The 12,842-nt window shown below is 44.0% G+C and overlaps 1 protein-coding gene across 1 annotated transcript; it reads left to right on the top strand.

Moving 5' to 3' along the window:
* Positions 1–245: 245 nt before the first annotated feature.
* LOC138784613 (extracellular calcium-sensing receptor-like) lies at positions 246–12,040 on the top strand. The gene is made up of 7 exons (XM_069960240.1): positions 246–301; positions 2,389–2,532; positions 3,136–3,421; positions 4,174–5,004; positions 7,108–7,335; positions 10,904–11,027; positions 11,127–12,040. The coding sequence occupies exons 1-7, from the start codon at positions 246–248 to the stop codon at positions 12,038–12,040; spliced, it is 2,583 nt and encodes an 860-aa protein (XP_069816341.1).
* Positions 12,041–12,842: the final 802 nt, after the last annotated feature.

Genomic DNA, 12,842 nt, shown 5'->3' with positions numbered 1-12,842 from the left:
GTTTTTTTCCCAGAAATCAGTAATTAGATATATAGAAATAGAAATAAGTAGATTTTAAGAAACTCTTTAATTGGTTTTATTAGGGGAAAAAAGCCTTGTTCTGTACTCAAAAAGAAATTTGTCAGCCCCCTCTCACTTTTTATTTGTGCATTATCAGGCAAATCTGTCTTCATTACATAGAATCTTGTGAAGACGGCTACTGCTGTATCTATTATATCCTATGAAGGGGGGAAGGACCGAAGGAGATGAGTGAGCAGGAAGAATATGGGAACCTAAAACGCTGGATTCAGAGGTCAGAAAGGTCAGTGCTTATCTAGGAACTCGCTGAGAGAAGATTGCAGGGTGTTGTGCTGTGCAGGGCTGCCTCCGTGCTCACTCACTCCTCTCAGCCCCTCCCCTCTCCATAGAACATAATGGACACAGAAATCCTGCTTCTGCTGAAGTGAGGGGGGACCTAGGAAAACAGCTTTATCAGTACAAAAGGAAACTCTATTGGTAATTAAAACCTATCACAGAGTTTCTTAAAATCACTTCATTATTGATATTTATTGTTTTCAGAAAAATGACCCTGAAATGACAGTTACGCTTTAAGGTTATGTTCACGCAACATAAAAGTACAGCTGTTGTGTATACACATCATATCTGCTCTGGCCGGGATCCCTCGCGGCGCCGCAAAAAAATGACATGTCAGTTTTCAGTGAATTGCGGCCGTAGAAACCCTGTCAGTTCACACAATGAAGCGAGCGGCTCCGGCCGCTTGCTTCATTGTGTGCTATGAGAGTTCTGATGTGGGTGCGCACTGATGCAGAGACCGTCAGGGTCACGGAACGGCCGGTTATATACGACATGTGAACATAGCCTCATGTATGATATACAAAGAGGCTTCACATTTCATTGAGAAAAGACTGCTTATCTGTAATATCTGAATCTGCTGTGAAGTATCATTTATTTAACCCCTTATTATATTTTATTATATTCTGTATTATATTCTATGCGCTTGTATTGCCTTGTATTACAAAAATCAATGTATTACAATCAAGAAGTCCCTTGGGTCACACAGTTCTTTGCCTCATTATATCATTATATATAATTATGTATTTCTCCTATACTCCGAAGATTATGATATCCGTGCTGGGACTGAGAATCTTTATAGGAGAAATCACTGACATGTGTAATTACCAATATGATTCCCTGGATGGACGAGAGCTTCTTATATATATATAGTGAGTATACAGGAATAGTAGAGGAAATTACAAGAGATATACAAGGTGAGTGGCATAGAACACTTAGATGTACTAATTACTATTCTTATCATTTATTTGTAAAGCAGAGGATAGGTAAAGCAGAAGGAGCACATAGTATTAGCGCAAGGCTTTGGCAGCTAACAGATCTGTGGAATGGTGGGAAGGGAAGCCAGATTGTAGGTGGTCAACGAGAGAGAGGGATGGAAACTGGGTGGCCAGTTTAAATTAGACATGATATGTAAGGGTAGCTTCACATGTAATCCGCTGCGATACTGTACTGTAAGCTTTGGGGCTAAAGGTTCCGGTTTGTATGAACCTGAACTTTCGGCTTCTGATTCCCACTGTCTGCCCGCTGCGTGGAGAGGGTGGATACAGCCTAAGGACCGCCTGGTAAACTTGGATACAGCCATAGCCATAGGCTGTATCCCAGTTTTCTAGGAGGTACTCAGGCTGTATCCACCCTCTCCACGGAGCGGGCAGACAACGGGAATCAGAAGCCGAATTTTCAGGTTCATACGAACCTGAACCTCGGCCAGTTCGCTCATCTCTAGACCTTATGTCTTGTTCTGCAGGAACAATCATAGATGATATCAGATGAGAGCCAGGGACTTACTATGACTCTGACTAAAACACTTGTAGGGATGCAGCACGATGAGGGCGTAGAGTCATGAACCAGCTATGGTTGAGAGACCCGAGATTTCCATATGTAACACAGTCTCCGATAACCTCACACCATTACCTTGATTTACATAGTGCCAACATATTCTTCATCACAGTTCAGAGCTTGGCACTTTATCCTCACAGGGAATTACACTCTAAATTAATCTTGCAGTACATTTTCATCATGTGGGATGACCCTCACACAAACACGTGGAGAACATATAGTACAAACTGCACACAGATTATACTAACACTACTGAGCCACCATGATGCTTCTCAAGATAAACTAACTTATTACTTTATTGCAGGGTTTTCCATCTCCATCGATGACCAGTTCTACCAGTTTCCATCTCCATCTATGACCAGTTCTACCAGTTTCCATCTCCATCTATGACCAGTTCTACATCTAACCGTAAACTTTACAGACAATGCAGCTTCGGTTCATGCTCTATATCTTGCACTTCTGCAATTGCATTGAATCTAGTTGCAGACTGACCCTCAGCGAGTTGACGCCAGGCATGTCCTTGGATGGCAATATAATAATCGGGGTGGTGTTTGATATTTATGTGGACAAAACATACCCAATCATAAATTACAATGAGAGGCCTAGTCCTGCCACTTGTAAGACGTAAGGCTTGGTTCTTATGCACTGTATAGATGCTTGCTAGGAGTTCAGATCAGCTACTATTGTATTAAAAGGGTCTTCCTGTCTTGTGTATATAATGTTAAGAAAATACCAGTGTTATACATGGCATATGGTAGGTGGAGGCTTGTTACAGTTTTTTACTAGGACCTAGGATCTACATGTTACATCTCTAACTGATCACATTATTACTCCCCACCAGGTAGATTCATCTAGTAGGTAAGTCCTTAGGGCAGGTGGATTGGTACTGTAGGTTCCTACTGTAATTAGCTTATACTAGCTAGTTCGTACAGCCAGTAGGTACATAGGCCCCCCATTAGGCACCTAATGGGGGGGCCTATGTACCTACTGGCTGGACCAACTAGCTAGTGTAAACTAATTACTGTGGGAACCTACAGTACCTATCCACCTGCTAGAAGGACTTACCTACTAGATGAATCTACCTGGTGGGGAGTAATAATTGCCTGCCCACCTACCTACTGGTAGGATGTACCTAATCAGGGTGGCCAGCTCACTTTAATAATTCTATTGTATAATTATCTTCCTGAAAATAATCAAAAAACATTAACTTGTCTGTGTTGTCCTCAGCTTAACGTTAAATAACTTTCAGCGTGCCCAAGCTGTGCATTTCGCTGTGAAGGAAATTGCCCAAAATTTTTTGCCCAATATCACCTTGGGATTCCAGATCTTTGACTCTTGTATAGTTCTTCAGAGATCAATGTCAGGAACTTTACGCTTGTTGAGTGGATATGAAAATTCTCTGCCCAACTTTCGATGTAACCAGGACAGCCAATTGGCCGCGGTGATCGGAGATTCTACATCTACAAACTCAATTTCACTGGCTCATATACTGGGTCTCTACAGGTATCCACAAGTAAGTGCTGGGGCTCCTATAACACTACAGGTCTCTTTGACATTTGAAGGATTTAATACTTGATAATTTCCTAAGGTATTGAGATCTCGCAGGTTCTTGCTTCCTCTGATGGGGTCTTCATTGACATCTTGCTTTTAGTGTAAAGCTATTCACCCTCTATTTTAATGATTTCTCCGAGAGTTTAAAGGCAGTGAAAGAGACAGGATCAGAAGTATGGGGTTCAAAAGGCACATAAAAATAAATACATAAATAAAGGCACATAAAATTTGGCTACTGATTTGTTTTTTTCACAAAAGATTGATTAGTGTCAACCATGCTTTGACGCAAACAACTCAGAACCTCAGAGGATGTATTACAGAGAAGTATGAAGGTCATACACCAATCCATTGGTGGACAAATGGTTTAAAACTGAGAAAACGAATCACTGTTGCTAGTTTCCCTAGATTTGGTGGCCCACACTGTTTGATAAGCTGGTCGCTTGTAAGATTTAGCTCACACACTTTTTTGGGGGGCTCATTCAGTCCTCTTTACAGACAAAAACATCTAAAAATGTCAACTTTTTATAAAATATTTTATGAAGATGAGTTAAATGATGTGACCTAACATCTTATTAATGTTCACTTCTTTTATTTTTAATAATTATGAAAGGACTAATTGAGTCATTTTTCCGTGTCATATGTTATGTAACTGGGAGATATTAATGTATGTGAATCACCATCCTTACTCACTGATATTCTTCAATCTTCCAACAGATTAGTCACTTTGCCACAAGTTCTATCCTAAGTAACCGTATCCAGTTCCGATCATTCTTTAGAACAGTTCCCAGTGATGCCTTCCAATCTTGGGGTCTAGCACAGCTGGTATTACACTTTGGATGGACCTGGATTGGTCTGTTGGCCATCGATAATGATTATGGGCAGCAAGCTGTCCAACTGGTCAAAAGGGATTTACTAAAAGCTGAAGCCTGTGTGGCTTTCACAGAGAACATAATCTCTAGTCGGCAAGATCGAAACGCCCCACATATTGCTCAGGTGGTTAAAGACTCAACAGCCACAGTGGTGGTCATCTTCTCTCCTGATATAGACCTAAGCTTTGTACTAGATGAGATGATGAGGCAGAATGTCACAGGAAAAGTATTGATTACTAGTGAGGCTTGGGCTACCTCATCTTTCTTATCAGTAAAGAAATATTCAAGACTTCTTCTTGGAACAATTGGTTTTGCCGTCCATAGTGGAAACATGCCGGGATTTGTAGATTTCCTCAACAAGATCAATCCATCCATGGTTGTGGGAAACCAATACATAAAAATTTTCTGGGAACAAGTTTTTGGCTGCAAATTTCAAGACCAGACATCCCCTGAAGTCACATCAAACTCCACGATAAAAGAATGTACAGGCCATGAGAGTCTTGCGAGCATCCAGAGCAATTTCAACGATGTCTCTACTGTACGGGCAACATACAATGTCTATACAGCAGTTCACATGGTAGCAAAAGCTCTGAGCGATTTGGGTAAATGCAAGAAGGGGGATGGACCGTTCCCCAATGGAACCTGTGCTGATATTGAAAACTTTAAGCCTTGGCAGGTTAGTGTGAGCTCAGTGAAAGAACTTTGGAGATGTTCTAACCAGCATGAATGGTGTGCTTTCCATACACATATTGTTTCATATTCCTAAAATTTTGTTCAGGAATTCATATATGTATACATATAATTCAGCATAAGAGCTGTATATAACCTATAGAACAGTAAAAGTTTTCTCCATGCAATTATTTTCATGTTTCGTTTAAGATGTAAAAACTTTAAGAAACCTAAAGGAAACAAAAGGCCTGTCACATTAGCTAGTTCTTTATTGACTCTACTTTATATTTGTACTGCTTGTTAAATGTCACATGACTTATGTAGACAGTTAAAAGGCTAAGAAGCTATTTCAACAATGTTCAAGACAATTTTTCTTTTTTCTTTACTATGCTTAATGTTTTGGGTAATTTACATGATCGTTTCATGATTGCTTCATAGTTGGGGTCAGGCACATAGCACAAAGGTCATGTACCATGATTCAAATGCTTGGCATGGGCCCTTCCTCTATCTATGGTCGTATAGATATACTGTCTCCAATAAATACCTAAATTTATCTTTGTGTTAATAGTAAGACGTCTTAGGTGGGACAAGAGATGAAGCTCAGGTAGAATCAGTGGAGCGTTGAGTGCAGCCCCTGAAGACTTATGTATCTGTGCGGGCCTGGAGCAAAGGGTCCAGGGGCTGTATTACTAATTAACTGGGGATCATATATACTGGTGACACTTGTCTAATGGGGAGTATTATCTACTGGGGATACATTTGTAATAAGGAATATTATCTACTGGAAACACCTATTAAGTCATATTATCTATTGGAGACACATATATTGTAAGGATCTTCCCGGGGGATGGTGTGTTTTGGACACAGTTCAGCAGCACACTTGGACTTATAAAACAGCTTGGAGTTTATTTGTAGCATAAACAGTCCACAACAGAAATATAGCAACACCGTGCTTTTAAGAACAAAACAAAACAAAAGGTCTTGCCCGTCTGGGCGCTAACTAACAAAACAGATCACCTCTCTGGCACTTCGATAACAGTATCGCAGGGTATGGACAATCCCCAGAAGCAGTGGTATCCCTTGCTCCCAGCAAACACAGCATGCAGGCTGTTCACTCCTGGCTGAGAGCAAGGACCTGTACACTGTGAGAGCTTTTTGCCTTCTCAGGCTGATTGGGATCAGAGCTCACCTGATCCCAAAACCCACACTGGATCGAGGGGGAGGGAATGGCAGATCCCACTACCAACCTATCCGCCATTCCAGTAAATCCGGCCCGGAAAATTAAACAACAACTCAGCAGCATATCAATGCTGAGCAACCGATCTCTCCCAGATTTACCATCTCACACTAAGCTGTAACCTAGGTGAGATGTACCTCCCCTCGACCACTTCTCCTGTGACATGTCTACAATATCTAATGTGGAATATTATCTATTGGAGAAATCCACCTATTGGGTCATATTATCTATTAAGGCATTTGCCATGGGACATATTATTTACTGGGGACATCTACCTAATGGGGACACTTAACTAGTGTGGGATATTATCTACTAGGAACAATTACCCAAGCATGATGTTATCTACTGGAGACTCCTACCTAATGGGGACACATCTCTACTTATTGAAGCAACCTAGCTATCTCATGGAGGACAGCCTGCTATTTCTAATTGGTTTGCTATTTTTCCTATCCTTTTCCCTCAATGCACTTGCCTACCCACTTTACTGTACTGGACATCAAGAGGGACATTATTACTGTTTGAAGCATTGTAGATGGGGAAAGGTAAGGAGGGTTCTGGAAGAGTGCAGAGCCCTGACTTTATTAAGTTTTTCTGTACATCCTTCTTCCATAAAGCGCTAGATGAACCTATTTTATTTATTTTCTCTCTCTCTCTCTCTCTCTCTCTTTTTAAATTACTGTTATTGAAGCTAAGTTCCATTGATTTTAAGGCAGCTGATACCACAATTCAATACGATATGCAGCATATGGACACATGTGGTGCTGTATTTGGTAGAAGGTATGACTTAATCCTGAACAACCACCCCCCCCAAGACCTAAATGTACAGTAATTAGGCAGTTGAGTAATGACCAGTGTTGTACCATTTCCTCACAGTTGTTGCACTATATGAAGAAGTTACATCTGAACATGTCTGATGGTACACAACTCTTTTTTGATGAGAACGGAGATCCACCTGCTGTGTACGATATAGTGAACTGGCAGCTGAGCCCCGAAGGTCAACTCCAGCAAGTCAAAGTGGGCAGCTATGATACTAGTACAACTAGTGGGAACATATTCACTATTAACACCAGTCACATACAGTGGGGAGCCGGACACCATGAGGTGAGTATTGAACATTTTTAGCAAAAAATACTGATATTCAGCATCAATTAGATATCTAACTTTATCTGCATAACGCTAGACCAATAACTATCGGAGATCACTTAGATGCTGGTAATTTACTGTAAGAAACTAAACAGTTTAAAATTGTCATTAGTGGTGCATTCATGTACCAATTGTCATGGAAGCTTCAGCATGGAAGTGCTTGTTGTGACTGATTTGCAGATAAAGACTTCCTATGGCACAGCTCTATACACATACTATATACTGTATATAATATATATACAAACTATTTGGCCATGGCAGCCCTGGGATCAAATCCATGACTAGTTGCCATGACAACTGTTCCCACCCAGTGACTGCTGTTGTTGAGGACCCTTAGTTTCACAGAGAGCTCCCACTGTCAGATCCATTACATTCCACTTAATTGATAACTGATGGGAACAGACTCACCTCCATTCCTGGCTGTAGTAGCAGGGTCCTGGCTGTTTATTACAGCTAAGATGATGCTGCTCTAACTAGAAGAGGAGCACGAACAGTGACAGCGGGACCTCCATCCTTCTGACATTCCCTTTACAGGGCTCAGTCTTTGTTAACCACTGTATATACAGGATAAAACTTCTGGGAAAGGACTCCCTTCTGTTCCCAAAATTGCAGCAGGGCCCTCCCTGTATATTAAATCCCAATTCCTGTGTATTAAATCCAGGGATGATTTGACTAAACCCTATATTCAGCCCCGAGCTCTGCTTGAGCAAAACTTTTTTAAGGTTACAAACCCACTTGCCGGATCTGCAGCGAGTCTCCTTGCTGCGTTTTTGCAGCGAGACTCACTGCAGATCCCGGCCCTATACTTTCAATAGCAGAGAAACTCGCAGCAGGGATGTAGATCCCTGCTGCGATTTTGTCTGCAGCCTGCCCCATTAACCCCCCGGACATTATACATTACCGGGTCCCCGTTTCTGCTTGCTTCGGGGCTCCCGGTGTCTTCGGCGGGGCAGCGCACTGATTGGCCGGGCGGAATGTGCCGGGAGCCGCTGAAGCAAGCAGGAGCCGGGATCAGGTAATGTATATCGCCCCCAGCCCCCGGCCGCACGATCGCCCCCAGCCCCGCAGCCCCCGACCTCACGATCGCCCCCAGCATCGCAGCCCCCGGCCGCACGATCGCCCCCAGCCCCGCAGCCCCCGACCGCACCATCGCCCGAAGCCCCCGGCCGCACGATCGCCCCCAGCCCTGCAGCCCCCGACCTCACGATCGCCCCCAGCATTGCAGCCCCCGGCCTCACGATCGCCCCCAGCATCGCAGCCCCCGGCCGCACGATCGCCCCCAGCGGGCGATCGTGCAGCCGGGGGCTGCGGGGCTGGGGGTTGCGGGCGATCATGCGGCCGGGGGCTGCGGAGCTGCGGGCGATCGTGCGGCCGGGGGCTGGGGGGCTGCAGGCGATCGTGCGGCCGGGGGCTGCGGGGCTGGGGGCGATCGTGGGCCGGGGCGATCGGGGCTGCAGGGGGGCGGGCAGGATATACATTACCAGGTCCCTGCTCCTGCTTGCTTCGGCGGCTCCCGGCACGTTCCGCCCGGCCAATCAGTGCGCTGCCCCGCCGCAGCGCACTGATTGGCTGGGCGGGCCGTGAAGACACCGGGAGACCCGAAACAAGCAGGAACGGGGACCCGGTAATGTATAATGTCCGGCGGCCGGGGGGTTAATGGGGTGGGCTGCAGACAAAATCGCAGCAGGGATGTACATCCCTGCTGCGAGTTTCTCTGCTATTGAAAGTATAGGGCCAGGATCTGCAGCGAGTCTTGCTGCAAAAACGCAGCAAGGAGACTCGCTGCAGATCCGGCAAGTGGGTTTGTAACCTAAGGGGAACTATCAGCAGGTTAAACAAATCTAACCTGCTGAAAGCTCCCTATTTCAGAGGAGATGGCGAGAATGAAGGTATGTCTCTTATCTTCATCATCAGCACTGTTCCGGTGCAGTTAGTCCTTTAGTTAGTTAGGACCATTGAGAGCACAGGGGGGGGGGCACTAGGAGCACTGTGGCTGAGCGGACCTGAGACGTCACGTCTCGGGCCAGCATCAGACACCCAGAAGCGGCCGGGAACCGGGCACCGGAGCACCACGATGCGGGACCCGCCGCTGGAACCGGGGAGGTGAGTGGACGTCTTTTCCCTCTGCCACCTCGTCCCCAGTCCTAGCGCAAAAGTGCCCCCACACTGGAGTTCCCCTTTAATTCATTCCAGGTCCTGCAAATGTTAGCTGGACACAGATGTTGAATTCAAGGAAGTCAGGACTGCAAACATTTTGCAGGTATTGGTACTGTATATGATTCAGACATCACTACACTATAAGTGATCACTATCCATTTATATGGAGTACAGGGTGTAATGGTAGTATGCCCATGAATAAGATCACCATGAGTAGTTACAATGCATTAACTTTTCTATATGTCAGGTGCTTTTTTCTTGAAGAAGCAATAAAGATTTTATACATACACGTGGAATTGGAAACTTTAAGGGTATATTCACACGGGCGGGCACGCAGCGAGATTCTCGCTGCGAGCCCGGCAGGTCCTGTCAGTTCCCATAATCTACATACTTGCTGCGGTCTAAACGACCGCAGCGAGTATGTAATTATACCGCCCTTAACCCCTTCTGCTCCCGGCCGGCTCCCCCGCTGTAAGCAGCATACATTACCTGTCCTCGCTGCACGGGTCCGGCGTCCTGCTCTCCCGCCCGGCCAATCAGTGGCTGCGGCTGGGCAACACACTAATTGGCCGGACGGGAGAGCAGGACGCCGGACCCGTGCAGCGAGGACAGGTAATGTATGCTGCTTACAGCGGGGGAGCCGGCGGGAGTAGAAGGGGTTAAGGGCGGTATACTCGCTGCAGTCGTTTAGACCGCAGCAAGTATGTAGTTTATGGGAACTGACAGGACCTGCCGGGCTCGCAGCGAGAATCTCGCTGCGAGCCCGCCCGTGTGAATATACCCTAAAACTTTTTCTGTCTTGTCCTCACCAAGGATGGAAGGTAATGCTTGTGGAGCTGGATTGTGTGTATGCACTTATTATTATAAGCTGCAGGATTTCTGCACTCATACCTTACTTATGTTTATGATAGGCTTTGGAGGGGTTTGATGGGGCGGTGTGGGCACTGCGAGGGAGAGGAGCGCAATTAAGGTTTCGCCTCAGGCAGCAGAAAACATAGAGTTGGCACTGGACATGGCCACTGTTAATTGTGGCCTTTCCCTTTTTTAGACATAGGGAAAAAGTGTCTAAAAACTGCTTAAAATAAGTTTAAATTGCTGTAGTAGATTACAAAATTATGTGTGAACACAAACAGAATTCTAGTGCATTGCAATAGTAAACCTGTCATAGAATTAATACTGTGTATAGGGTTTATAATGACTCCATCGTATTTTGGGTAATAAATGATATGATGATGATGAAGGCATGAGGCTCTCGCTACTGACCACAGACTAGATTTCAAGATAAAGAGATTTAGTAGATGGCTTTTCTTATTTATGCTGTTACCTGCAAATTATTTGCATATATTCTTCTTCCAAAATTCCTTTCCAGGTCCCTGTTTCAGTCTGCAGCTCCAGTTGTCCACCAGGCTTCAGGAAAGCAGCTACAAAAGGCCAACCTTCATGCTGTTTCCAATGTATACCATGTCCAAATGGAGAAATATCCAACCACACAGGTAAGAAACAAGCAAAAAGACATTAGCTCTCCATTCTTTACATCTTTCTAAAACACATAGAACCTAAGAACTTGTAACACTGTTTCAATTTTTTCATAGATTCATTACAATGTATAAAATGCCCATGGGATATGTGGCCAAATCCAACCCAAGATTATTGTTGTCCAAAGACCCAAGAATATCTTTCTCAAGAAGATCCATTGGGCGTCACCTTAATGGCTATTGGAATCTCCTCATCATTGGTTCCTGTGGCGATCCTTGGCCTCTTTATTCGCTATAGGACAACCCCCATTGTTCGGGCCAATAACTACTCCTTAAGTTGTCTTCTCCTGGTGTCACTATCGCTCTGTTTTCTCTGCTCTTTAGTCTTTATCGGTTATCCCCAGTATGAGATTTGTCTTTTAAGACAAGTGACTTTTGCTATTGTATTTGCCCTTTGTGTCTCCTGCATCTTGGCCAAAACCATTATGGTAGTTATAGCTTTTGAGGCCACAAGGCCTGGTAGTCAACTAAGGAAATGGACTAGACCCTGTGTATCATATCTTATAGTCACCTCATGTGTCCTCATTCAGATCTTTCTTTGTATTATGTGCCTGACATTCTCTCCTCCCTTCCCAGAAGTCAAATCAGAAAGTCATTCGGGAGTACTGATTATTCAGTGTAATGAAGGGTCACCTTTGGCTTTTTGGTCTGTGCTTGGCTACCTTGGTCTTCTGGCCTCCATTAGCTTTATTGTGGCTTTCTTGGCCAGGAGACTTCCAGACAGCTTCAATGAGGCCAAGTTCATCACCTTCAGCATGCTGGCCTTCCTGAGTGTCTGGGTGTCCTACATTCCCGCATCCCTCAGTTCCCAAGGAAAATATATGGTGGCCATGGAGATCTTTGCTATCCAATCATCTACTTGGGGTCTGGTTATTTGCATGTTCCTTCCAAAATGTTTTATTATTGTGGTCAGACCCGACATGAACTCAAGAGAGAAACTTATCACAAAGCTTAAAAATCTGAGTAATTAGACAATTAGAAAATTTCTGATTTTTACTGTAGTCTATGTTTAGTGTTTCATGTAAATTTTACATTTCGAGTCGTGTGATGGATTACTGATATTTTAAATGGAAGGTTGTTGTATATTGTTCTTTCTACATCTTTAATTTTATTGAATGTTAAAACTTATAGAGACATGTCAAAAGCTTTGATCAGTCCAGGTCTGAGCGGTCCTCTCCCGACTCCTGACTGTGTCTTGTGATGAGTCAAGTTCCTAATGTAAATCTACAGAACCCAATTCTTTTCACTAACACAGAGCGGGAAGAGATCCACCCTGCAACATGGTCCTCTCCCCACTTGTTCTCATGATTGGTACAGGTCTGAATACTCTGACCCGGACTAATCAAGATGTTAAGTTTTGTTAAGATGCTAAGTTTTGTATAGTGCTGCGTTGCCACTATGTAAACCAAGAAATGATTAATTTCTTAGTTTTTCTTTAATTTCTTAATTTGTAATAGTCCAAGGTTGAGCTGCCAATCCCGCAGTTACAGGAAATAGCTCACCTTTCCCCAGAAGTCATTCAGCTGGCCCCTTAGGAAAGACTTCATGAGCAAAAGAAAGCTAGGTCTTAGGAGCTAGTCTAGATACTTAAATATGCCCGATCCAAAGACAATATCAACATGATAGGCTTCAATATAACTAAATATACAATAGCATAGTATATACCATGATTAAGGCATTGTTAAAGCATGTTGTTGCTGTAAAAAGAGTAAAAAATCGGAAAATCACAATTAATACAGCCAGGCATACATCCAATTTCCTCTTTTTCCCTAT

Source organism: Dendropsophus ebraccatus, chromosome 1, assembly GCF_027789765.1.
Source record: "Dendropsophus ebraccatus isolate aDenEbr1 chromosome 1, aDenEbr1.pat, whole genome shotgun sequence".
NCBI lineage: Eukaryota > Metazoa > Chordata > Amphibia > Anura > Hylidae > Dendropsophus > Dendropsophus ebraccatus.
Note: the sequence above shows the minus strand (reverse complement) of the source record. Positions and strands in the feature narration are given on the sequence as shown.

Bases quoted from the DNA above. Each gene is read 5' to 3' on its own strand.
- LOC138784613 (XM_069960240.1), top strand. From the start codon at position 246: ATGAGTGAGCAGGAAGAATATGGGAACCTAAAACGCTGGATTCAGAGG. The intron at 302-2,388 runs GTCAGTGCTTAT...CATTGAATCTAG, and splicing joins TGGATTCAGAGGTCAGAAAG to TTGCAGACTGACCCTCAGCG. The intron at 11,028-11,126 runs GTAAGAAACAAG...ATTTTTTCATAG, and splicing joins AGAAATATCCAACCACACAG to ATTCATTACAATGTATAAAA.